Here is a 27,230-nt window from a genome sequence, read left to right on the forward strand (position 1 = left end):
TGACCTGAGCCACAGGCAGAGGCTTTAACCCACTGAGCCACCCAGGCGCCCAAAATAGGCCTTCATCTTAACATCCCACATTAAAGAGCCTATGAGGACCTGAATTACCTGCCGGATCAAGTTCATACTTCAGTTTGGTGACCAAGGCCTTGAATGCAATTCGAGTCAGTAAATACAAAAGTGCCAACTATGTGTAAAGGCTATGGAGGGTACAAAGATTACCAGGGATGGAGAAATGATGAACATTTGGAACAAGGAGGAATCCAGCAAATGAAACTTTCATCGAGGGTGAAAATTTCAATTCCAACTATGAAAAGACGATTTCTTGATTCACGAAGGGCTTTGAGAGAGCAGGACAACTTCACAAGACAAACATTGGTGAAATGAGCATTTTCAAATCTGGGGACAATAAGAACAAGTCTCTGTGACGTGCTGGAGAACGTGGACGAGGTGTTTAAGGAAAAGCAAGCAGTGTCGTGTGGCTCGGTCACCTACTTTCAATTCTTTTTTCCATGACATAGTGTGGTACAGGCGACCTTGAGTCAGTGTGCCTGGTTACAAATCCTGACTCCACCACTCAGGACCCCGTATGGTCTTGGACAAGTGACATGACTGCTCGTGCTTCAATTTCCACAACAGCAAAACAGGGACACAAGGGTCCCCGAGGACTAAGAAACGGCCCGAGAAGCCTGCTTGGCCCATGGCCGGAGCTCAGTAAGCAGTGGTTACAGCGCTCCAAAGGGAGCTCGGGACCAGTGCAGAGGGGCCAGAGTGCTCCCCCTGAGGGCTGTGAACCTCACTGAACAGACCACAGGGTACCACCAGAGGCCATGGAGCCGAGAAATGACCAAGTGCAGCCTGACAGCATGCAAGTCAACCTAACACGGGCTTGCAGGGAACGCAGAGACGTAGGTGACAATTTACAAAGCATTCGCACTGCTGGGGAAGGGCCCTGAGAATGAGGCTAGTGGAAGCAGGGACAGAAAAGAAGACCACCGTGGGAGATTCTGGAGCAGGAAATGAAAGGATATTACTGGCAAAAGGATGAGGTAAGAAGTAGAAGACCCGAAGAACACTTACAAAGCTGCCAAACATCTAGATGTTTGCCCGCATACTACTTTTTATTCTTCTGTTCTCTGAACACGTAGAATGATAGAGTATGGCCAAACACTTGGAAGAGCGTTACAAACACGCTTGACTTATTTGTGATGGGCTGTCTGTACACTCGCAGCCCTGTTCCCGAGGCAGCAAGCTCCTTCTCAGTGATAAGAGCAGGTGATGCTACCCGAGCAGCAGCGCTGTCCACAGGCGGAGGAGGGGACACGCCAAGCCACACAGAGTTGGGAAAGTCACGGTGTGAGCTGTATGTATGTGCAAGAATTCCAACCGCTGGACTCGGCGAAGCCTAATTTTGCTTGGTAGGATGCCATGCCAGGTTTGGAGACAAAGGAGCATAAATCCATTAATGATGAAACCTGAAACCACGCCACGTTAATTCAGGTTCTCCTGAACTCCAGCAACCTGGAACACACCCAGCACCACACTTGCCTCTTTTTCTTAATCCGTGGGTGCGGGTGTCAGCTGCCAGCCTGAGGGCATCCTACCACCGAATGCACATCAGGCTGTAAGGCTGTTTTGTTGGGTTTGCTATTTGAAAACATGAAGGCAAACACGCAAGTCCATAAAAACAAAAGACACCTCGCTTCTGCTTTTATTACTCACACACTGGTCCCTTATGCTCTCCAAGCATACCATAGGCTACTGTTCTCATCCACTGAAATTCAGGATGCTAACTACAGATTTCCAATTCTTTAAAAACGAAGCAAAAAAAATTTACGCCTAATGATTTTAGCAAGCTGAAGAGATCACTTTTGGATTCATGTTTGTAAATATGCATGGGAACAACGAAGAAATATACCTCCATGTTAACAAAGGTTATCTCTAAAAGATGGGATTACCCGTCGTTTCTGTCATACACCCTTTTCTGCATTCCCAAGTTTTCTCAAGCACAAAGTACTTCACAATCAGAAAAAAATTCTTAAGCTTGTAAAGTTTTTCTGTAGCAAATATGCCATATCAACTTAGTGACATAGTTCTTTCATGAATATAATTGAGGCCAAGTTATGTACTTGGTACTATGCCTTGGAAGACACACACACCTTGGTGGTAAGGCAGCAGAGAATGCCTGACTAAGCCAGAGAACCAAAGGAGCTCCTCCATGCTACGGGGTTCATACAGCTGCCAAACTGCTTAACAAAGGTGTTTGGGTTTTTTTTTTTTGGGGGGGGGGCTTTGGTTTTTGTTTCTTTTTTTAAGAAAAGCTTTCTCTTCTCTAGACAAGCAGTGACTTCTAGCTTATGTATAAAACATACTACATTCATTACCTAGCAATTCTCCTAAAAGAGATCTATGGTGATTTTAAGTAGGAAAAACTACAAATGCCCCCACCCCATCCCCATCATTCTTCTTCTGATAGTACATTTTGTTTAGACTCCAAATATTAAGGAATATAACAGTCATACTGTAACGAGGCCTCAATATTCCCATTAAGATACAAGAAAAGCCACAAAACTGTAGACTTTATAAATCAGTATTAAAAGTCACAGAAAGGTTGTGGTGCCTGGGTGGCTCAGTCGGTTAAGCATTTAACTTCTTGGTTTCAGCTCAGGTCATGACCTCATGGGTCATGGGATCCAATCCTGTACAGGGCTCCCTGCTTGGGGAGGGGGGAGTTTACTTGAAAGACTCTCTCTTTCCCCTCCCCCCGCCCCTCCCCCCACTTGCTTACTCACAGGCTCAAGCTCTCTCTCTCTCAAATAAACAAATAAAAGTCATGAGAATGTTAATATGATAGGAAAGAAAGGCCACGTCCCTAGAGGCCAGCACCTAGCATGTATACCCATTTCCCCTTGTGGTCAATTAACCTCACTTATCTGTTAGATCTGAATCTGTAACCTCCCAGGTGACCCCAACACCTGAACCAGGGACCACTGACCACTAGGGGTATAAGACAACAGTTGCTGGACTGAGGAATAGAGAGGGAAAAAAAACCAGCCAAACCCTAAAGAGATTGGTCCAAAAAGCCCCAATACACACACAACACAAGGGTTATCTGGACCTACAAACGGAAAGGTGAAAGAGGCCTACTTCTTCTAAGATATGCTAAAAACCAACGGCCACATCGTTTTGGACCCCATCAACCCAGATAACAATGCCCAGAAGTTAGAAGTACCGTTTCCAGGTTTCAATACTTAAGTTTCTGAGCTTGGGGGACAGGCAGCCTTCCCAAACTCACCTGAGATCTTGAGTCCTCCATCTGTGGTGAACTTCCCCCTTCTCCAAACTCAGATGTTAAATCGGGGCCAGATGTGGAAGACAGTGTGGCTCTGGACGTGTCAGCCTGGTCCTGGGAAAGGGATGAGAAGGAGGGTGTAGGGGACGGCAGCCCCGTCACACCTTCTCCCACCTCGGCTCTCTGTCTCTCGCTGGACTTGCTGGAAACAAGCTGGCTTAGGTCAGGTCTCTGCACAGAGGTGCTGACCAGACTGTTCTGAGTTCTCTTAGAATCTTCTACATTTCCGTTATACTTCCAAGAGTCATCCATCTAAAAAGGAAAACACCATTTCAAGGCTGGTATCATTAGATTTCTGTTTAAAAAACATGTGTATTAAATACTTTAAAACTATAAAAGTAACATATCTCCCACAGCAACTATGCCTAAAAGCTCGGAGCACATTCGTTCCTGCTCACAGATAGGCACATATGTAGTGGGAAGAGGATTCATTTTTCACAAAGTGATGATATTATGAACATACTGCTGAAACTTGCTTTGCTCATTTAAATCACCCTGATAGGTCAATAGATCTCTAGACTAGCCTTTTAATTGCTGAACACTCCATGGCATGGATTTCTACAATTTATTAATTTGATACGCATTCAGTGTTGTTTCAAGTATTCTGTAACCTCCAAAAACACTGCAACAAGTATCCACATAGTTTTATAATTGCAATATTTATTTTTATAGATTCCCAAAAGCAAACTCGCTGGACCAAAAGGTATTTCAGATGTAATACATGTAATATTTTAAAAAGTAATATATAAATTGTATATATATTTATCTTCTCAAAAAAACTGTAGCAATGCACTCCCAAAGGAATGAAGAAGAATGGCTATTTCTCAGCATCCTCGCCCACACTAGACATTTTCAATATTTTGAGTGTTTGTCAATCTGATGTGTAAAAAGCTATACACCTCATTCTTGCTCTCATGAGGCTGAACATGTTTCAGTGTGTGCTATGTTATCAAACTTTTGAACTCTCTCTTCCTTAAATTGGCTACTCATTTCTATATCCATTATTCTACTCCTTATCTTTTTTCCTATCAATCTATAGGAACATGTGAAATCCTAGTGATATTAAACTTACATCCAGAATTTATTTTACTATATTTTTCTGAGTCTGTAAGTTGTCTTTTGACTGTTACTAATGAGCCATATATATTTGATTTTTTTTATGCTGCCCAATATATCTCTATTTTATTTACTACAATGATTAGGACTTTCCTGGCTAGTTTAGGGAGGTTTTCCTTACCTTGAATATTTTTTCAGGTTTTTTCTTAGATTTTAGGATACTATACTGGCAGGGGTAAAAATGAATCTGAACATTGATCTTAACACTCTCTTGCAATGCACTCACCTTCAGCTACATAATAACTGCTTCATTCTCAGGGCAAATGTTTCCATTTTCTCTATTCTTAAAAATCCCAATATAAATAGAACCATGAGATACATTTTAATAACCGCATTCAAGCATATCAAGTTCTAATAAAGCAGGTAATCAGAGAAAAATAGAAAGTTGTACCTAAGGCACCTGAAAATATTTAGGTTAAACCACACGAAATTGCTGTTTTGTAGGTCAAAAAGGGCTACTAGCATCTTCATATGGTTTAGCCTAATACCTTACAAAAGCTTTATTTGAGAAAATACAACACTAAAACATGCTCTGCCTTAGAAAGCAGCTTATTCGCTCTTTAAAACACATCAGGCCTTACTTTCATTGAATGTCAAGTTTAACCAGTTCCACAGACTTGTTCTACTTTAAGCATTAAACATCTATTGAATCTAGATCAGCTGACACAAAATGGCCCTATATATAAGTTATGCATATTTTCTATATCAAGTAGAGGTAAATCAAACTTCTACACAAGTTCCCCAACATTTTGCTCTTGAGAACAGACTAAGTAACCTGGGAACATATTTTTTACCGTGTACGATCTCGGGAGTGATGAGATTCCCCTTGCCTGAGAGCCAAAAGGTCTCGGTGTGACCACAGATGTTAACCTGGCTGTATCAGTTTTCTGGTAACTTCTGGGGAGAGAGGCTGAAATTCGAGTCGACTCTCTTTGTGTCGTCGGTGAAGGCTGAGAGGACAAAGAGTCTGGGAGTTGTTCTTCGATGGAGCTTTTAGAAGGAACGTGAAAGTCAGCCACCGCAGCATCCTCTCTTTTTGCAGAAGTTGCGGAATCTTGTTTAGGAATTTCTGTAGAATATGCTGTTTCCTTCTCTTCTACTGTCTCACTCTGGTAACTTGCTTCTGACATGGTCAGTGTAGGGGAAAGCATCTCTTCATGCAATATGTCATCAGAAGAATGCAACCTCCTCCTCAAGGTAACTGTGGATGTTTGATTTCGGGATTCCCTTAGCAAGAAGAAGCGCACCATGACACCAAGTTATGCATGTGACACACCGAGGTGGAGAGACAGAGGTCACTTGGGCAATAACATATAATGGACTAAGAATAAAAAGGCTACTGATGTTACACAATAACCAACATGATAGTAACAGAATAGGAGTATAAATACAGGTAATTACTTTTTTTAGTGCCACACTAAAAGATTGTAGGAACTAGATTCTATTTTTTTTTTTTTTAAACTGGCTCTCAAATAACTCGGCAGGATTTTTTAATTGTAAAGAGATGTTAATGAGAAAATGAGGATATTTGAATAAGGGAACATTCACAAAGTTTTACCTACAAGTTTATCGATCTTCCCAAGTTAGCATACTATAAATATAACTGATTGTCCGACAACCAGTTTGAACCTTCCAAAGATGTGGTTTCCTTTATAGGGCTGGGAGCTTTTTTTTCCTGTATATGATTTTAAATAATTTAGTAAAAACAAAAGACCACAAAAGACTTAGACTGCAGTTAAGATCAAGTTAGTAGATGATTTCATACAGCTTGATAGGACTTGCATGGACAATTATTACAAATTAAAGACACCACTCATATTTATAGAGAAGCCCATGACACATCCAACCTCATCGCTACCTTTCAGCAGGGAACACCACCGAAGTAAATGAAACTGTGCTTACCATTTGCTTCTAAGGCACAGAGCAGCTTTGTTTAACTTCACCTGACAGCACACTTCCTCTTTGACATTATCCTTAAAGCATATTTGCCTTTCCCCTGACCTATAAATATTCCAAGGTTTCTCATAGGAACTGTTCTACAGGAAAGTTTAAATTGGACCTTTATCCTGTTATGTCGGAATGCCAAAAATAAACCCCTTATGTTTGTGTTTATATCGTCTTCCTTTAAAACAGAATTTTAATTGCACCACTAAAACATGAAAAGGCACTTGATATTTTACACAATTTAGGTAAGTGGGAGCTGGTTTTACGTGGCCGTTCCATTCCTAAATTCATCTTAAAAGGAGAAAAGGTAGTTTATTTTCTGCACCAAAGATGGCCAACACCACCCAATACTGCACTTGAATATACAACGTAAAAATCAAGAATGCACACCTATATCAAGCACCCATTTCTTTGGTTAATCCAAGTCACTATTTATTACAGCAATACTTCGCTTTCTCGTGGCACAGCAAATCCTGTTTGCTTATGGTTTAATACTGGTATCCTACCCTTACATAAAATATGGATTTCTAACACTAGGAACTCCCACCGTGAGATGTTCTCAGCTTTATTACCTGTCCTGTAGCATTTCCTTAAACGTCTTAGAGCTTCTCTCGGACTTCTCGAGTGCCTGCTTTTCAATTTCTTCCCTCTCTTCCTTTTTCTTCTGCAGATCTGAAGTGTAGCTTTTTCGACGATCTTTCCATTTTGCAAGGTCCTAGCAGAAGAAAATCACATCAAGGCAGGCACACCTGAATTTCTACACACCCTCTCCAGCAGGGAGAGTGCGGCAGAGTGTCCCATTACATCGCTGAAACTGTTCACTCCAACTTGATGCCAAGGTGGCCTAATTTTGCTTTTTATAGCTGGCGTTTCTGTACCAACCTTTATCTCATGTGTCTGTCGAAAAAACCTGACCTAATAAGATAGACCCCATTACTATTTTCCTGCCTCCCCGCCCATTTCACAATGCATGCTCAATGCCTGTGATTGGCTGTCTGGCCAGAAAGATCAGGAAGTGTTTCAACTTCATTTTTACCTTACTCCAATAATCTGGCTGCTGTGTGAAATGTCATATTTCACTAGTACAGGTGGAACAGAGATAGGATTGTAACGGTGAAGCGTAAACGCACACTCTGTCTTTCATTTAACATATGCCGCACTGGATCCCTACTTTGAGGCAGAGGACCACAAACACGCAGATGCGTACAATGTGGGTTCCCTCAAGAAACTCTTGGTCTGGAAAGGAAAGGGACTTGTAAACAAAGGTTCAACAATGAGTGTGATGGGACAGCACAGGATGGTGGGGGTCTGAAGGAGAGAGAGTGGACAACTCTACCTCTGGCAAGGGAGGGCAGAGTTTGAAAAGGCTTTCCTGGGGAGGTCAGGCTTGAGGATAAGATTTTAAAGCAGGTAATACTCCACCTAACAACAGGGCAATAAGGAAGATCCCATAGGAAAAGTGGACCTGTTTCCCATATTCCCAGGAACAGTCTAACCTAACCTAGCTGGGTGACCCCAAGACAACCAACCTGATTTTGCTTTTAAATGAGCCCTAGCAGCCTAAGCCAGCTCTGACACTCAAGGGTTAAGACATTTTGGATGGTACAGACTAAGAACTGCTAGTGGGATTCCAATGCAAAGAGAGGCACACCAGGATCTCAGACTAAACTAGTCGGGTTTTATACCCTTAAGAGTCGACAGGGCCATTCCTGCTTAAGAACAGCCTGAAGCCAGTAAGAACCACTTCTTTTTGTTCCAAAAAGAACAAAAGCAGTGTGTGTTTAGTCCTACAGGATAATCAGCATGTATTTTCAACTGCATTAACAGATAACTCCTCAATATTTGTTTTCACACCCAAACTGTCCCCATGTATCTGGGCAAAGTGACATTGAATTACTGTTTCTTGATCATTAACTCAAGTTCCCAACTAAAAGGGACACCGAAATTGAGAAATGCAGCCAAGGCAGGAGATTCTTCATTTCATAGACTTTAATCTCTCTGAAAATGAAGATTTACCATCCTTGGCCCTTTTGCTCATCCTAACGCTCTACTCTTCCCATAAAGTTATCCTCAAACTCCTTTGGGTTTGCTCTGTATAATTTATCTATTGTGTTTCTAGACACTCCTTTGGTTTGTAACAATTACCCCTTTCAAAAAAGGCCAAGCTTTTTCCCTGCAGGGACAAAGCTAAATATTAAGTCTGTGTCCATATAAACATCTGGATATAAGTCAGCCCTGTGAAAACATCTCATTTTGATTCATATCAGACAATTACTTTTCCAGCCAAAATATTACTCCTAGTTATATTTCTTATTTCTCACCAAATCTCTATTAACTCTAAGAACCCCCTTCATCTCTCCCTGCTAATAATGCCCAGACTGTTCTGGAACCTCTGCTCCTCTAAACTTTGAGTTAAGTCTTTTTCCTTCACAAGCTTCAATAACAGTCATACCCCCCCAATTCAACTGACCACAGCACGGGAACAGATTAACCACACTGTAAGGAAGCAGATTCACATTTTTGAGAACTCAGAGAATATGAGATATTTTTCACAGTGGCCTTTAAAATAGGCAACAGTGATAGGCCAGAAAGGGGTACGAGCCTTTTCAAAGGAAGCTGATCGCCTTTCCTTTAGAAAGGAAAATCATCTCAAGGATACTGATCTCCTTGTAAGAGAAGCAAGGAGGAGTCCAACAAGAAGACTCTCCCCCGGGACGCCTGGGTGGCTCAGTTGGTTGGGCCGCTGCCTTCGGCTCAGGTCATGATCCCAGCGTCCTGGGATCGAGTCCCGCATCGGGCTCCTTGCTCAGCAGGAAGCCTGCTTCTCCCTCTGCCTCTGCCTGCCACTCTGCCTGCCTGTGCTCGTTCGCTCTCTCTCCCTCTCTCTCTCTCTGACAAATAAATAAATAAAATCATTAAAAAAAAAAAAAAAAAAAAAAAAAAAGAAGACTCTCCCCCAGCCTTCCCTTCTCCCAATATAAAAAGTACTCACATCTTGCCACTTCTGATCTTGTTCTTTTAATTGTGATTTTATTTTCTGCATCTCCTCGTAACGCAGCTGACGCAAGTTCTGAACATCCTCCGCGCTGACATCACTCATGGACTTACTCCTACGACAAAAATACCCATGGTAACCAAGGGTCACATGACCGGATTTAGGGTTAAACTGGAAGGCTGGGCTTTTGTTTGGAAATTCCATCTAAATTTCTGCTGTACTACCTAGACGTTTTCGTGATATTATCACAGAAATAGCACTACAGAGATAAATGGTGTTTTTCCAAAACGCTGAAACAAGAGCCTAGCACTCAACTCAAGTGTGAATTCTTTCACAAAATGGCTAAACGAGCCCTCCATGAGTCTGAAAGAAATAATTCAATGTTCATATTTGGAGTGGTCCATGCATGAAAGGCTTACTTCAGAAAGAAATATTTACTAGAATCATCTGTATGTTTCTATCTCCCCCAAAGATAATCTTTTAAGGTCTGGCTGCCTTTTCTGGGCACTTATTAAATAATTTAATGACTACCTGATATTTTCTCCTCAAGTTCATTACCATGAATAAACGTGTTACTTCTTCTCAAGGATTCTCTAAAATCCACCCACCACCACAGTAGACATATTCTCAAAGCACCATGGGTAGTTTCTAACAGCCAGTTATAAATGGAATGATCTCCACAGCTCTCTGTTTTATTAAGGCAGAGTGCATGTCTCCTGGTGTGTGATCCTGTTATGAGTGTGTACTGAGGATTAGCTCTCAGAGAGCTCAATCTAGAGTAGAACCAATGAGCAGAGTGTGGCGTTAGACAAGAGGCACCCGGAAGGGATGGTCAATTGCACTGGAGATTAGAGTAGTAGGCATGGGGTAGTCCAATATGAATACTAGAGAGCAGGCACGAATGAAAGAGAGCTTTTCAAAGTGGAGTACCCAAAATGTGCTTTCCTATAGAATTTTCATAATGCACTGTGGATTTTATTTCATTGTAACAGACTCCACTTTTATTTAAGTAAGTTATTTAAGTAACTTTACATTTCCTTCTTGGGCCTTTAAACTTCACCCTCCCAAGAGTTTGCTATCACCATGTTTCTTTTATGATACACTTGCCCTTAGCTAGCTCAGGAATTCAGTGGGCCTCTATGCAAATGATTCCCAATCCACAGCCCTACCTTGACTCAATTCCAATTACTCGTTGAATAAATATCTGCATGGATATCCCCTAGGCACCTCAATTGTAAAAGGACCAACTGAAATAATATCTAAGAAGGGTTTTGTAAACTATAACTCACTAAACACATGGTTATTGTTGATGCAGCCAAACTCAATCTTGTCCCCAAACCCGCTTTTCTGCCTGTGGCTGTTAATGGTGTAACCTGCTTCCAATCATCCACATTTGAAACCTAAGAGCCATTTTTCACCTTTGCCTCTCCCTTCTCCCTACTTTCAATTAGTTATCAAGTCCTCTTATTCAGTGTCTTTTTCTTTCCACTTCTTTTGCCAACACCCTAGATCAGAACACAGTCAACTCTTACCTAGACCTTTAAAGTAGCTTAAATTATCACCCAGGCTCCAGGTCTAGTGAACCTGTCTTCAACTGTTCCAACATGAAAGCCCTTCGTCAGTATATATGCCTTTTTAAATGCCACTCATTCCTCAGGATCCCAAATACACTAAACATGGGATGGGTATGTATAACTTTCTATTCAATCTCCACTTGAAAGTCTAACAGACCACTCAAACTTGACTTGTCATAGATCAAAAACATGATTATTCACCCACAACATACCCATCAATGAAATTCAACTCCATCCTCCAGATTACAGGCCAAAAATCTTGGAGTCATCCTAGATGCCTCTCTTTTTCTTACACATCATAACTGATCCCATCAGTAAATACTGTCAGTCTACCATCTAATTATAACTAGGACACAACCACTTCTCACCACGTCTACCATTACCACCCTGATCCAAGCCATCGTATCTCCCACGTGGATTATTACAATAGTCTTCCTGCTTCTACCCCTTCCTGCTTGACAGTGTGTGCTTAAAGCAAAGCCAGAGGGATCTTCTCAAAACTGCACTCAGATCGTGACATCTCTGTACCGCGCACCTACCAGTTTCTTTCCCTTTCACACAAGTTAAAAGCAGATTCTTCCAAGACCTAGGACATTACCCGGATCCTGCCCAGCTCTCTCCGCTCATCTCCCATCATGCTCTCCTTCACTCACACTGCTCCAGCCAACTGATTTCCATGCATGTGCCCAACCTCCTGCTCTTCTACTGACTCTTCAACCAATCATATGGCTTATCTCTTCCAGTCATCTGCTTGGAGATTACCTCAGTGTTTCCCTCCCTGACCACCCTACACAAAAGACCAAATGCCCCTCTCCTTTGGTCACCTTATCCCTCACCCTTTCTCTCCATAGCATTTATTGCCATTTGAAAATGTTTATTGACACATCACCTGCCTTATCCTATAAGATTACAAAGCAGGAATTTTGTCTCCTGTATCACCTCAGCCTGGAAGAGTGCCCAGCCCATGGTAGGTGTTGATAAATGTGTTTATCTAGAGAATATTCTACCACTTTGATAATAATTCCTACCTCTTCTATGCCAAAAGTGGTCTGGCCTATCTCTCCACTCCTCTAATGCTTTAGCTATACCTTTCTCCTGGCATTATCATTCAGCATTACAGGGTAGTGTTTGTGTGTGTGTGTGTGTGCACGCATGCACACACACACGCACACACGCTTAGTTCAGCTCCCTCACAAGTCCACATGTCGTTTGGAGAAAAACACATTAACACATAACAAGGCATGTAGGATACATGCATTTAACACCTGTGGCAAGAATGAGGTATGTTTTTATCATATTTAATCAAGCAAAATAAACTCAAAGTGTTCCTTTTTGTGTGTGTAGGATAAATCAGGATTCCCTCCCCAAAGTTTTGTAAGAAAAGCTTTGTAGGATATAGTGAAGAGTATTAAGGAATTACACATAAAATATATATCAAATTATATACCGGATCTTTAAAAATATATACCTAACTAGGTATGACTATATATAAACCTGACTTACGTGATTTTGAAAATATAAATTAAGCTATAACTGCAAAGAATAAGACTTTTTGTGCTCGGATTTCAACAGACTTCCTAAAAAGAGGGAAGAAAAAATTTTTCAGGACCAAGGCATGAGAATAATCTGGATACCCAACACATAAGATTCCATAAGTTCCAGAAAAAACACAGAAATGCTAATATTTTAATAATCTTTTAGTAGGAGGGAAGGCTGATAGTCTCAGCTGGCCCAGACACATCCACACATGCTCTATTAGTTCTCACCCTCCTGCACTATAAAACCTTAACACGGTCCTTTTCAGAGAACATGTTCACCATGAACAGAGGCTACATTGTCCTCCTGAGAGCTCAGAGCACAGAGCCTGGCACCCAGGAGGAGATCCCCAGTGTGAACCAAGGGAGTCCAACACCGTCCAGAGCAGACTAATCCCTGTGTCAGGCAGGAATGGGAGTTCCCTTGGCTCCTGAGGATGTAAAGTTACCTAAAGAAAGCCTGGGCATATTCCATTCAGGCTGAACCGAGCCCTGGGGACCCTGCTGAGGGTTCCAAGCCTGGTAGTGGCACCAATCTGCATCCCAACCTAACATCACTTAGCTTCTCTGAGCCTCAGGTTCTTGTCTTCTAAGCAAGGAAGGGATTGTTCTAAGAAAAGGGGAAGGTTACACCACTTGTATTTTAATAACCGTCAGTGCTATACACCAGCTATTCTTGTGAAGGCAAACATGACTGCATGGGATCTCTTGAACAAAACTCCCAAAACAACTTCAGACTAGCAAGGCCACCCCAGGCCACACTGATAAAATCTAGAACTTTTCTGAGTACAGAAGTCTTTCAGCCAGATCATGAAGAATTCTTTCCCTCCTTATCAGAATTACCAGTATAACATTGAACTCCTGAGGGCTTACTGTGTGCCAGTCACACTGCCAACTGGTCTACCTGGGTTAGCTCATTAAATGATGCCCTCGTCCAGGTCTCCCACTCACTAGCTCTATGTCCTCGGGAAAGCTGCAATATCTGTCTCTCTTTCTTCATGTACCTGCGACGCATATAATACCTACTGTCTGCCTCACAGACTAGAGATAATCTAAGAAGTAAGGGATCAGAAAGGACCAACATGTAGAATGTGTCCTAAATATAAAATCACTGATTGCTTTAAATAGCAGGTAGAAATTCCATGATACTAAGTTTGGGGTCCCTGGAGTCCTGAACTTTCAGGGGAAGACAGGGATATACATATTTACGCATTTTTAAATATATTTTCATTAGGTGCTGTAGGAATTCTCTAAAGCATAATCAGTATTAAAACCAGGATAATAGGCTCTAGAGTGACTACAAACTACTATGATAATATAACATAAGAAACTTTTCATTTATAGGTTTACAGTCTAAATCAGGTTTTCGCTATAGCAGCATTATTGATATTTTGGAGGTAGAAAATTATTTATTGTAGGGGGCTGTCCTGTGTCTTGCAGGAAAATTTAGCGGCATCCCAGGATACAAAAGCACCAGATCGCTAGTAGCAAACTCCCATCCCCAACCCACCCAGTGTAACAATCAGAAATGTTTATGGACATTGTTGAATGTCCGCTAGGGACAAGACCCCCAGAAACTCACATCTACTTTATTTGTCCCCTCCTTTTTGTTATTTTAGATGTCCTCACAGTTCTACAGAATTTTTTGGCCAAAACCCACACATGAAATGTATATCTCTTAGTTGTTTCTGATTATAACTTCACCTTCAATCAGTTTTCATTTCCTGTTGATCCTGGCAGTAGACTGAATAGCTTAGTCCTATTACAAGGACTAAATTATAACAACATACCCTTCCAACAACTTTGTCATTCACAGCTTCTGCCAAGAGGCGTCATAACCATGTTTTCAACTGTTACAGAACCATACAGACAAATCCATGCAACACAAAAGCACATGTGACAAAATACCACATATAAAGCATCATATTAAAAATAAACAGAGTGACAGATGTTAAAGGCCAGTAAAAAGCAAGCCCAAAATGAATAAGCTAAGACTTCAAGAGGTAATATGCGTTCCTCTTTCGCCTGGTCCTTAACCAAAACGAAAGCATTCACGTTGCAGGCAGTCATTTTTCAATCGCAGGATGTTAAGCAATAAAGATTTACCAGGTAAGTATTCTAAGCTTAAAAATGGACAAGATGTCCAAGAAATATCATTAAGAGATATCACTTGTTTCCTGTTATATGAACATGTCTAGAAATAGGAAATAAGTTCTAGATGAAATGCCTATACTCAATCCAACTTTTTGTTTTCATTGCAGCAAATCGGTTTAAGAAAAACATTGCTAACTGATAGAACACTGAAAAAAAAATTCCACATAAAAGGTATTGATGACAAGTGGTATAAAACGCACTTTAGTTTTCTGAAGACATATTCACTTTACTCTCCATTATCTGACAAGTCATGCATTATTCATCAGTCTCAATTTACAGACAGCCTTGCTTTATTTGTGTTACCTTGTCGCTAAACTACAGGGGGGACCAGGCTTTAAAACAAATACTGCACTGCGCAAGCAACAATCTGGAAATAGTCTACAGAAGGTATTTGCTGCTGCCAGCTAGAGCCAGAAAGATCTCTAGCTTTCTGAACTTGGCATTTGGGTTCCTCTTCTGTCTTCTTAGCCCAGTCAGACGGGGCACATCCCTCCGGAGGAACACAGGCAGTCACGGAAATAGCTGTGCGTGCTCACGTTCCCAGATCCCATGCCTGTACTCAGTGTACTTCCATCCTCTTTAAGAAAAACAAACTGCTGCCATTATCAGGTCTTATTAGCAATGAAAATCCTGGAAGTTTTCATTCAAAATGCTCAAAGCTGCAAAGACTTTTTTCATTCGTTAAAACAGCTTTCCCGTGATGAACTGAAATGAGCAGATGCTTAAGCGTCATGCTGTCAAGCACCTCGTTCACCCTCACCAAAGAGAAAGCTTTAAGCCCTGAGGAGCTGGAGAGGGAATAATGTGCCTTTGAACGGCACATTGAAAGCATGCTGGGAGACTGATTTTTTAAAATCAGTGGCTGAGAAATACTTGCAATTAGTTGCCCGTGACTCAGTTACACCTTTGATACCTAGAATGGTTATATGGCTTCAAATAGTAATTTTAGTAAGTTCCAAGACTTCTACACTTCAGAAATTATCCAGTCCTATAAAAACTAAAGATTCTTAGAGATGACATAAATCCCAGTGGGGGAAGATACTTAGTTGCAAAGGCTTAGGCAGATTTAAATATTTGACATACTTAAATTTTCTTCTTGTTCAAAAACTATTAACAATTAGATTCACAAAGTCACAGAAAGTCTGATGGAAAATATTAAGATGCATTCACCTGGTTATTCTGCACTAAGAATGAATGATTCTACAGTGTGCAGTAAAAAGTAAAAGTATGGTAGCATTTGCTTTTAATTCTCTGTTACTTTAGAAATGGGAAACATTTCCAGAAAATTTTAAAAGATTTTAATTTTTGCAGTTTTGGGAAGCTGATTTTGGTTTTGTGACAGCCATATTATAACTTTTTATCCTAATCAGGAATCGTGAAAATGTTTCCAAACTCTACTAAGGAAAAATTAATGTCATTCCTCATCCCAGTTAATAAAGCTCCCCCCAAAATAGGAGTATATAGATAATGCCAACTGTATGAATTCCAACTTCAAAGTGAATGCTAGCATTCCTTTTCCATCATAGATTTTCTAAAATTTTCTAAAATAACTTTATTTGGAAAAATAAAATAGAATAAAAGAGCTTTATTTGGGCTTCAACAGGCAGAAGTGAGAATTTTGGTTTTTGTAGCAATCAAATACTAAATTAAATATACCCAATCTTAGGCAAGTAATTGTGTTACTTTTATTCAACTCCTTAAATTAAAAAAAAAAAAAAAGAAAGAAAAGGAAAAGGACGGGGGGGGGAAAAAAAAAGACCTGAATTTTAAACTTCTAATAAAAAAAACCTACCACAGTCACATAGCACTGCATGCACTGTGCACTTGGGCACAGAAATATTACTGTTAGGTTGCAAAATTAAGAAAATTTTCCCATTTTTTTAAATTACATGCACAGCACACAGCGTCCCCATTTAGTGACATGCCAGAATAGAAGTGCAGTGACATATTACACAAAGGACAAACATTACACAGATTTTTTTTTTTACTGTGAACTAAAAAACTTACCCATTCTCACCATAAATCTTTTGAAAGAGTCTAAGAAATCAGAAAACCAAAAATTAAAAGTCACTTTTCAGTTTTGTTACTCTCTTAAATGTTCAATATCTTTACGATCCTAACTAGAGATGGACAAATCTCAAAAGGTTTTATCACCTTCTTGATAATGTCTCAATTTCTAATTGATCTCATATCTCAAGGAATCAAATTAAGTGAGATAAAGAGTTTCCTAATTTACCTTGAACCAACAAATCCATAACAAGGAGCTACCTGTTGCCAGGAATAGAAGTTAGATGTAGATCTACTGATTTTAATCAACCTTGTATTTGTCCATCCCAAAGTTCAACAAGCTGAACATCAAAATGGCAAGTTGCACAACACATAAATGCAGACACATTATTATCAAAATGGCCATAATTGCATACAGGTAAAATGTAGTAGACAGCAAATAACATTCATGCATTTTAATAGGGTTTGCACTGAATTTTAAACTATAAATTTAAAAAGTCATATATTGATAGTCCAAGGAACCTAGGTCAAAACCAAAAATCATAATTAAGTTAAATGAAATTTGCAATGCCATATTTTAAGGGAAATGTTTACACATAAATCATACATTCCAAAATATGAGAAACACAGAAAACTAAACTACAACCAGACTGGTTCAGAAAAGCCTGGACATGAGAATATAAAGTCTGTAAACATTGCTGGAAAACATTTTCCGGAAACATCATGTTGCAGGTAGTATCATAGTCTTCCTTGAGGCCAAAGGCAAGGTTTGTGTCTACACGTTTTAAAACAGGCCTCAAATAGTTGAATTAGAGTTGTGCAAATATGGAATTGCACTTTTTCCAAGAAATCACTACAGGTTTCTCACAACAATATAAATTTTTACAGGATGCTTCAAAATGGCTCGTGACATGCAGAGTTGGCGATACAATGCCACTTTCTCACACAGGAAAAGTTACACAAGACCATCCATGACAAGCAAAATCCTTTCAGAAACACACTCTGACCTCTCAACCATCAGCCGTTTCCTGTGCCTAAGTTTGCTGGCCTCCCGGATGGCCTCCCACTTCCGGAGGTCCGCCTCACTGCAGGGACCAGGGGTAAAACTGACAGGAGGCACAGTCGTCCCCAGTTGCCAAGACTGGATCTTGCGAGTCAACATGTCATCTTTCTTCTGCCTGTAGGAAGGCACTAATACTCTACAGCTCTTCCTTTTTTCTTTGGGTGGGCGCGTCCTTTCAAGTACACAGAGGAATTTTGCTTGAATTTCTGGAGGAAGAGTCCAGGGTTCAGGGAAAGGGACCGGTTGGTATCTATCTGGGGCCCCTGACAGAGGCACCTCTTTTTTCTGTGCTGGAATTCGGCGAACAATCATATCATCTTTTTCTAGATCTGGAAGTACAAGTTCACCTTCTCTACACTGCAGAATTATATCTCGCTCTACAGGATCATCGTGCTCGGAAAACCTTCTAAAGTCTTCAAAAGCCTGGAGAACATAGGGATTTGCATGGAAAGCTCCAGTCTTTCTGACAAAGAAATCATCATTCTCTAAGTCAGGATCGAGGGTTGACATCTCAAGGTCATCTCTTTTATACCCCGGTGCAGAAGAAAGATTCTTTCTGCGTGTTATGAGCCTTGGGCCAGCAGTGGGATCAATTTTGATATTTGTTTCGGAAGACAAGATGTCATCAGAGTATGTTTGGAGTGCCTGAAGTAATAAAAACTGACTGAAGCACAGAAAAGAAAAAGGAGGGGAGAATCTTATTAAGTTTAGGTTGAAAAGGTAATTAGGCAGCAGAGCAACTAGCCCATTACCATGGGTGAATTATTTTAGGGTACCATGGGAGAGATTCTTGCTTGGAAGAAAGACTAGCCTTTAACGCCATCACCCGTGACCTTCTTGGATACCACTTAAAGAAGCAAATGCAGAGTGTACTTCTCGGCAAAGGTGGGCACCAGCCAGGTCAACTGATGGGGCTAGAACGTAGACAGAGCGCACTTGCCTCTCTGTCGTACATACATTGCTTTCTCCCTTCCCTTATTCTGTTAGCCACGGTGATGTAGTCCCCATCCCAGAGAAGCAGCAACAATCTTGATGAGATCAAAGAGTTGGTCATCAAGCACTTTATGCAATCAGGTAGTCAGCAGAATTTAAAAAAGAAAAGAAAAGAAAATGCTGTGAACCTTTCAAAAAGACCCTGATGAGTCTTTTCACTGCCTTTCCCCCCAGACTGGCAGGCCCTGGTGTTTATCTAAAGTTATTTCCTTTCTCCACATCTCCACACAGAACACAACCATAGACTACTAAGTTCAACTTTCGCAAAAGCTTTTTAGAAATAGTTTTCCAAAAGATTTGACTATGCCCCACATAACTATGTACTATCTTGTACATCATTGCGCTGAAGAATATTTAACTTTATAGACTTCCAAGCTTATGTGCTCCCAGGGAAAGCAATGCATCATACATTAGGCTTTTGTGCTAAATATTATGAATGAGGTGTCAGGATCCAGCGCGTCACGGTCAGAGATTAATGGAGCAGCAGCAGCTGGCGCAGGGGTCCCAGGCCAGACTCAAGGCGGGCAGGCTCATGCACACAGATACACCTGGGCTCCTCGGCGGCACTGCTGCTTCTCCTGGCTGCATGGGTGTCCCGGGAGTTCCTGGCCCCTTTGGTAGCCAATTCCAGCAGGAGTGAGCGTCTTTGGCAGCTGCTGTCTAGCCTATGTTTTGCTTTTTGGATTCTACTAAAAATGGAGGAGCTTCTGTCCGAGCCCAAATCCTCATCCTCAGAATCTGAATTCCTCCTACTGTAGAGCGATGCAGAGAAAGGAGGGAGGGGAGGAGAAAGAGTTGGAGAAAACTACAACTACTGAAAATCCTGTCATGCAGAAGGTTTTCTAAGACCCAGGTCCTAAGTTTTAAATTTAAATGGCACTTTTTTTTTTTTTCAGTTATAGAGGTTCTATAGGTATTGAAGAGAAAAGTAACCTTTCTCTCTCTCTCTCTCTCTCTCCTAAGCAGCACACATAGAAGGCACCTAGCCAGGGTGCCGAAGGAACACTAGGACAACAGAAACGTGCACAGAGACAAACCTGAATCCCTGAAATTCTTTATACCATGGTCTGTAAGTTTCTCTTTTTATTCTTTTCCAGTTCACATCTTCTGGGATCCAACATTTGGGAAGAAACTGATCAAAAGCATTCCCTGGGTTTGGCATGACTGGACTTAGCTTTCGCACATAAAGATCATCCTTGATGGTGTTGGGCAAGCTTGTCTTTTGTTCTTCCACTTCCAAGTAACAAGAGGACTTTGAAGCTTCTTGTACTCTTGGCCAGTTCTCCACATTTCTGCCCCAAGTTCTCCTCTCGTTACTGTTCAAAACATCCAACCGGTTAAGATACCGAATGACAATTTGTGACACAGAACAAAAAGGCATGCTTTTTGGCTCAAAGAGTTTATGCCACTGGATGGGACAAATTAGTTGCCACTCTCATCATTATAGTTCCTAGAGCAAAGTTAAGGCATTATAACGGCATCTCATTTTAATTAGAGAATAACTTGATACACAAGGGCCAAAGATAATTATAAGATGTGTTAAAAAGAGACAAACTGCAAACAACCTGGGGTGTTATGTATTAAAACCAACATCACAAACACTCCGATCTGGGAGAATTTTTCTGACCTCGTCAGTGCATACGGCCCAGGGGCTAATGTGTCAGCAGGAGGAAACCTTGGTGAGTAAGAGCTAGGAGAGGTGGTTTTCGATGTGAAACACTCGGGCCTCTTTTTCACTCGGAATCTACGGTTGGCTAAGTCATCCAAAACTACATCAGGCAACCTTCGTTCATCCTCGGAGTCCGAACCACTTTCAGAACCATACACTTCCTTCTGACAGCAAGTTGCATTTGACAAATCCCACTCTGCTCTGCTAATTTGATGGGAAATTAAAGGACTGTCTGTGTGTCCACTGAGATCAATCAAGACAGGAAAAAAAATGGAAGAAAATAACTGCTCACAATGAACAACAAAAGTCATCTAATCAGCTGAAAGATGTCATTAGGCTAAAGGCATGCAACTAAAAAAAGAACCAGCTCTTCCCAGGCTGACACTTTAAATGGAAGAAATATCATCAGGATATGCATGACTAGAGATACAGATAAGAAAAAATTTTTTTCATTATTGAAATTTATTATCCATGAAATACATTTTAAGAACCATTCCTTTTCCCATATTTAAAATCCCAGCAAATTCACAAAGCATACTGAATTTTAAAACACCATTATCAGCTTGCATCCCAGTACCTTGGAAATGTTCCATCTGCTTCTGGATACACCGGGCTGGCCCAACTTCTTCTGTTATCCTCATTTTTGTCCGGCTTTTTCTTCCTCAATGGCGCCGGCACATAGGATGGCTGTCTACTTTTATTGGGCAAAAAACGGTTGAACGGTAAAGCAGATTTTGGTTCAATGGCTGAAATCCTTCGATAGGACATATCATCTTTATTATAATCCTGCATTTTGGATGTAAATTCAGAATCTGTGTCACTTTCACAACCTATAAAAAAAGCAAAAGAATTTGCTTTATTCTCCAGATCATTTGTCTAACTGAACCCACACAGCAAGCCTGCTTTGTCCTTCCCTTGGAAACCCGGGGCTCTTCTGCTAACTCTGGGGAATATTTTTAGAAATTTGTCATGAAGTTGTGATAAGATCCATTAGGAGGAACTTGCTTTGCATACTGTAGGCGCATGCGCTACATTCTTTTACTGTTGTATAGTCTAAGCAGAAAACGTCCCCATTAACTGCTGAATTCCTTCTCTTCCCAATATTCCTTGCCCCTGTGACTTTACATCAAATTTATTGGTGGGACGCAATAAATTTGTAATGAGTAACACGTAGCAATCGAGTCAAAGACGCCTAAAATGAGATCAAAGAGTCATTCAAGGGAAAGTCCGTAATTTAAAATAAAGCACGCCGTTGTCTCAAATTTCTGTGAGGTGAGAGATAAGGGAGGACATGGAAAGAGAAGCAGAAAGCACAATATCACAAAGGGGTTAGCCAGATCCTTGTGAGACCTCTAGAAGCAAAAGTCACACATCAGAGAGGAGGCTGGGACTTTAGAAATCATTTGGTCCAAAGGAATCTCAAGTCTCATTCCTAAGTGAATACACACAACTCAAGGTTTTTTGAGGGTGGCCATGGAAATATTGGGAACCTTGTGTTTGGGTCCCAAATCATTCAAACACAAATTTAAAACAGTGTACTTTGACACACCTCAAGGTCAGACAGATACAAATACTGATCTGTTTTTATAAAATAAAGAAGTCTGCTCTTTTTAAAGGAACAGGAAGAAAAGAGGCTACAAAAGACTACTAGAGATCCAAGCTGAGTTGTCCCCCTTATCTGCCCTTTTCTTCCTGCTTCTGTGTATCTGTAAAGAAAGTTTGCCAATGTTTCTTGCTTCCCACCAGGGCTCCCTGGGAGCATGGCCGTGCTCCAGACCCACGGACCTGAGGACCTGAGAACCGTAGTCTCTCGGCACTAAGAACCCCTGTAGGGTTAACCTGTGCTGGAGCCGGTCTGGTCTCCTCTCTCCTGCTCACCAGAAATCTACAGTCAGTAACACTGAGAATAGCCTACAGGAAGTGGTTGAGCACACCCCTGTGAGACCAGGAGGCTGGAACAGGGTAAGGGAGAAAAGGCAGAAAGGGAGGAAGCAGCAGCAGCTATGACCAGGAGGGTTAAGAGTCAATCTGATGCTTCATTTTTACCACCTCCTAAATAGGACATCTTTGACAAATAAGAAAGATCTTAAAGAGTTTTGTCAAAATGTGTACCTGTGAAATTTAAACACACAGGGAGATTATTCTATGTTGGAATATTTAAACTTAAAAATCTCTTTATTTTTGAGTCCAGTGGAGTTTCCTACAGAGTAGGCAAATATTCTTGATAGAATAAGGGGTTTTATATAAAACCAAGCACCTTGACTCTGCAATGCTGTTAACCTAAAAATATTATCCTAACGGTGGAGATCAGTTTGGGGTTACAACCAGTAGGTAGCAGAATTTCAGCACACTGATCACAAAAGTTCGATTATCTGTGCGGCCAGTAGGCTTTTCTTCTCTTCCTCAGTTGTAAGGACTTAGCCTCCCCTTCCGCCCTCTTCAAACAAGCTCTGCAACTCCCTCCCCACTATCAGGAAGCAGGGGGACAGTGGCCTTCTGTTTTCTGTCACATGTACCAGGCATCCACTCCAACAAGTATCTGAGGAGAGGACTTTCATTCCACACCGTAGGCCCACTGTACGGGAAGCACCGGAAGTATTCCCACATGCCCTCAGTCTTTGTGGGCTGGATACATGTAAACAGTGCATGTGTTAGGTTACCCAGTCAGCACAAAGCAACATAGTGCGTTGAGAATTTCAGCCTCTGCTTTTACAGCTTTAATCACTCAGATGAATTATAAGCTCAGATTCATTTCCTTAAAACTGTGCTGGTCATCCAGGCTATGGAAATGTCAGAGAGCAGACGACAGACAGCAGGCAACCAACAGAGAGCAGACAACCAACAAACACAGGCAACCAACGGAGAGCAGACAACGAACAAACACAGCAGTAAATATAAAAGGTTAACTCTTAGATAGCTATTTACTTTTTAAATTTCAAATGTCACTACTGCTCTAAAACCTACGAATGTGGGGGTTGGTGATACTTAATTTGTTGATTAATTTTCTTTTTCAAAATCAAATCCATCATACATCACTTTTATGCAAATTTACATCAGAACAACAACAAAGATTGTTGTTGATGACTGTGTGCTGAGTATTTAGGACAAGTATAAGGTACTCTGAGGTACCTTGGAAAAACAAGATGTATAAGTAATGTACAGAGAAAGGGGTAAGTATGTGTAAAGCGAACACAGTACAATGTCATGGCAGAACTAGGTGGCCGGAACATGGGTCTTCAACTGTAAAATTCTTTCAACTTTGCTGAGGTTTTAAATGTTTTGTAATAAGAACCTTAGGAAAAACAACAAAAATTAAATGTGATTATCAATATAACCAGCAAACTAAAATCCCTAACAATCTAGCACAAATTCATGACCAGAACTCTCAATGTTTTCATGTTGATGGTAGAAGCACAGAAATTTTACTGGTGGTTTCAACCTACCCAAATTGGAATTGTTAGAGGTACACGGTCAGAAATTTCTGACACTACCCAATGGCCACTGGAAGAAGACATACACTTAAATAACTGATCAGGATTTTGAAAGAAGGGTCCTCTCATAACAAAGTAACTTTCATTTGCATGTTCTTTCCTCACACTGTCCTGGATTCACTCTGGACTAATAGAAGCAAAAGAGGTTTTCTAATACCATGCTAGTATGGCTATTTAAATTATCAGAGTTTAGCATCATACTCCATCATGATAGGTATCAATCTTTTGGGGGGAGAGAATTACGGAAATATTCTTCTTGCTTTTCCTTAAGAGAAGTTTTTTTTTTTTTTTTATCTTTTGGGGAGAAAATAATTCAGGAACTGGAACAGACTTTTATAGAATCTTTCTTTTTTATGTGTGAATATATCAGTGAATAGGCCTCAGAGCACAGATTATTAAACTTGAATCTGGAGAAAAGAGAATGAGGATAGATTGTCACTGATTGAACAGGTCTCGGTTAATAGTCTTCCTGCTTTCCTCTAAACATGGAAGGATTTAAAAAAAAAAAAAAGTGAACACTCTCACCATTCTAGTGGTGATACAGTGAGGAAGGAATGAGAAAGACAAAGGAAAAGAAAAAGAAAAAGAGAAAGAAAAGGGAGGAAAAAACCCTCAATATACTAGTCTCTGTGAAAATCCACATTTTGGTAAAATGTTTGCCCCAATAGATTTTGGTCCACTTTTCTCCTACCATTCCCAAATTTCTCTTAACATGCAAACACATTAAAAGTAAACAGTCAAAAATGCAACTCACCCTCACGTCCACCTCTCAGTGTGATATCAGAAGAGCAGCTTGTGAATGACCTAGACCCCAAGGAGTCCAAGCTTTCGAAGGAATCTTCTCGCTTATGGTTGCCTGGAGAAGTAGGAAATTCTCCACGTTCAGCACACCAGATATCCCCGTAACCACTGTCCCTGCCGCTCCTTTTCAGGCAGCTGGAGTCTTCAAGAGCCTGAAGGAAAAGTTTTTAAAGAACTTATTATAAACTTCCAAAAATGCAATCAGTCTTTACTTGTTTGCAGAGCTCAAGTTGTGCTATTTTTGATAGGGGAGGCAATGAGATTTCTCTGTGAACCATAAAACAAAAATCTGGCAAAAATCAGAGTATAAATCTGTAAATGTTTTCCCACAATACTTGGCACCTTTGTAACAAGAAGGAGGTATTAAAAAAAAAAAAAGGAGACATTCAATATTATTTAATAAAAGACTACCATTTATTTAAAAATAATGGGGGAACATTTTAAGAGAAGAAAAGCTAATAATACATTCAAGTGCTAAAATCAGTGATTATTTATCTGGCAATAAACATGAAAGGAGTCCAAGCAAAAAGCCAACCTTAATTTTGATATCCAAAAGGAGGTAAGTTCATAAGATTATAGTCAGCCTACCTCCAGGAAATATTTGGAGGTATTGTAATGAAGTCACTATAAATATTATGGTTTCTTAACAAAAACCTTTAAAAACAGAAAGAAGGGCAGGGGCAGCAAGCACACACCACAGAATTCACTCATCTTCACTGATCACAAAAAACCTAGATCCGCCAAGAAAGCAGACTTGCTTGTGGGTATTCAAAATTTACTTTCTCTGAATCCAAATAAGTATTTGTTTGGCTCATGTAAGACATATATATAGACATGTAACAAACATGATTAGCCACAGGTTTGTAAATTACACAGAACTTCATTGAAAAGCATAATTTGGGGGGAACCTGGCTCACTCAGTGAGGAAAGCGTGTGACTCTTGATCTTGGAGTTGTAAATTTGATCCCTATGTTGGGTGCAGAGATTATTTAAAAGTAAAATCTTTAGAAGATCTGGTATTTAGATATTTTAGATATGTTAGATATATTTAGAAGATATATATATATGTGTGTGTGTGTGTGTGTGTGTATATATATTTTGAATAACATTTCTCTATGAAAATGTTAACATCAAAATAAAACTAGACTTTTTAAAATTAGAATTTCAATAAAATTATAAAGTCCTTAGCACTGTCCCAATATATAGTAATCAAAGAATATCTATGACTAACTTTTTCCTACACTGAAGGTAAATTTGTCATTAGCGGAAAAATCAGAAATGCTAGCTGCAGATGAGCTAACTACAGAGAGTTTGAAGAATTCAGGAATTCGTAACACCTAGATGTAATATGTGAATCTTGGTTAAATCAGAATTTGGATAAAATAAGCCGTCAACGAAAGTTGGGAGACAGCTGGCTAATTTTGAATATGGACTTGATATTAGATGGTAGGGAACAATTACTAATTTCCTTCAGGATAAAAGACATTGTGGCTACACGGAGGAATACTTTTACTCCTAAGAGATGCTTGCTAAGTTTTTAGAGGTGAGAGATCTGTAATTTACCTTGAAATGATTAAGTAGAAACAAATGAATGGGTAGACAAGTAAGGCCCATATGGGAAAATTTTAACAGTTGAGTCAGATGACACATATCTGGGTATTTGTTGTATGATTCTTTCAACTTTCAATTGTGAACATTTTCAACATATGGATAAAGTTGAAAAAAGAATGTGCACAATGCATAATTAGCAGCTGTCCTGGGCACACTTTTGGCTGAGACTGGATCTGTCCATTCTTGGCTCAACTCTCTGACCAATATATGAAGCACCCTTAAGGTCTAGTGGATTTATGTGAAATTTCATATACATTAGACACCAGATACCCTGGCGTTAGAGTTGGCAACCTGTCATGAAAACGTGAGCACCTACAACTTGTATCTCATTTCCAAGGAGATGGGGAAGTTGGGCCTAGTGCTGATACCACCAAAATACTTCTCAAAATACAAAAAGGTTTTAAAATTTCTGAGTAAATCTTTAGATCCATCAGTTTTCTTAGATACATACTTGTTGAATCTCAGAGTCCTCAACACAGAGAGAGATGATTTTTGACCTCATAAAATGTTCAAGTTATTGATGATGGGCCACTTCAGTGATAAAAGAACCTGAGTCTGACTCTGGTGCCTGGTTTTTACAAGAACTTCCCTCTGACCAGTCACCTAAAATGAGTCACCTCCAGGTTATAAGATGACTCAGGTACGACAGCTTACCAAGTGTGTTTTTTAACTGACACTCTGGTTTGGCCATTAAGCATTATCTATTTCAGTGTGAAACACTTGAACACAGTGACTGTTAACAGAACAGATGCGAAACAGTGACCAGATAGATATATTGACACACTTCTTACGGCCATCCCCATTCCAAAATAATGGACTAGAAACAGCTGTAGTTTTATCTATGAAAATGTTTTACCTACTCTGGTTTTGACACTAGTGACAGGAAACAGCTTTGAGTAAAGAATTCCCCAGCACAAACACTGTA

At 40.3% G+C, this 27,230-nt stretch overlaps 1 protein-coding gene across 1 annotated transcript in view; it reads right to left on the reverse strand.

The window, feature by feature from the left end:
• The window catches only part of LMO7 (LIM domain 7), a 200,835-nt gene that overhangs the window by 30,091 nt on the left and 143,514 nt on the right, over positions 1–27,230 (reverse strand). Inside the window, exons 8-18 of the mRNA XM_080799836.1 lie at positions 24,648–24,846; positions 20,980–21,232; positions 20,361–20,645; positions 19,771–20,049; positions 19,282–19,485; positions 17,685–18,404; positions 16,678–16,707; positions 9,405–9,522; positions 6,985–7,127; positions 5,263–5,695; positions 3,296–3,604 (exon numbers count right to left, since the gene is read on the reverse strand). Coding sequence (XP_080655962.1) covers positions 3,296–3,604; positions 5,263–5,695; positions 6,985–7,127; positions 9,405–9,522; positions 16,678–16,707; positions 17,685–18,404; positions 19,282–19,485; positions 19,771–20,049; positions 20,361–20,645; positions 20,980–21,232; positions 24,648–24,846 — 2,973 coding nt within the window. The remainder of the gene's footprint in view (positions 1–3,295; positions 3,605–5,262; positions 5,696–6,984; positions 7,128–9,404; positions 9,523–16,677; positions 16,708–17,684; positions 18,405–19,281; positions 19,486–19,770; positions 20,050–20,360; positions 20,646–20,979; positions 21,233–24,647; positions 24,847–27,230) is intronic.

This window comes from Martes martes, assembly GCF_963455335.1.
Source record: "Martes martes genome assembly, chromosome: 3".
Lineage (NCBI taxonomy): Eukaryota > Metazoa > Chordata > Mammalia > Carnivora > Mustelidae > Martes > Martes martes.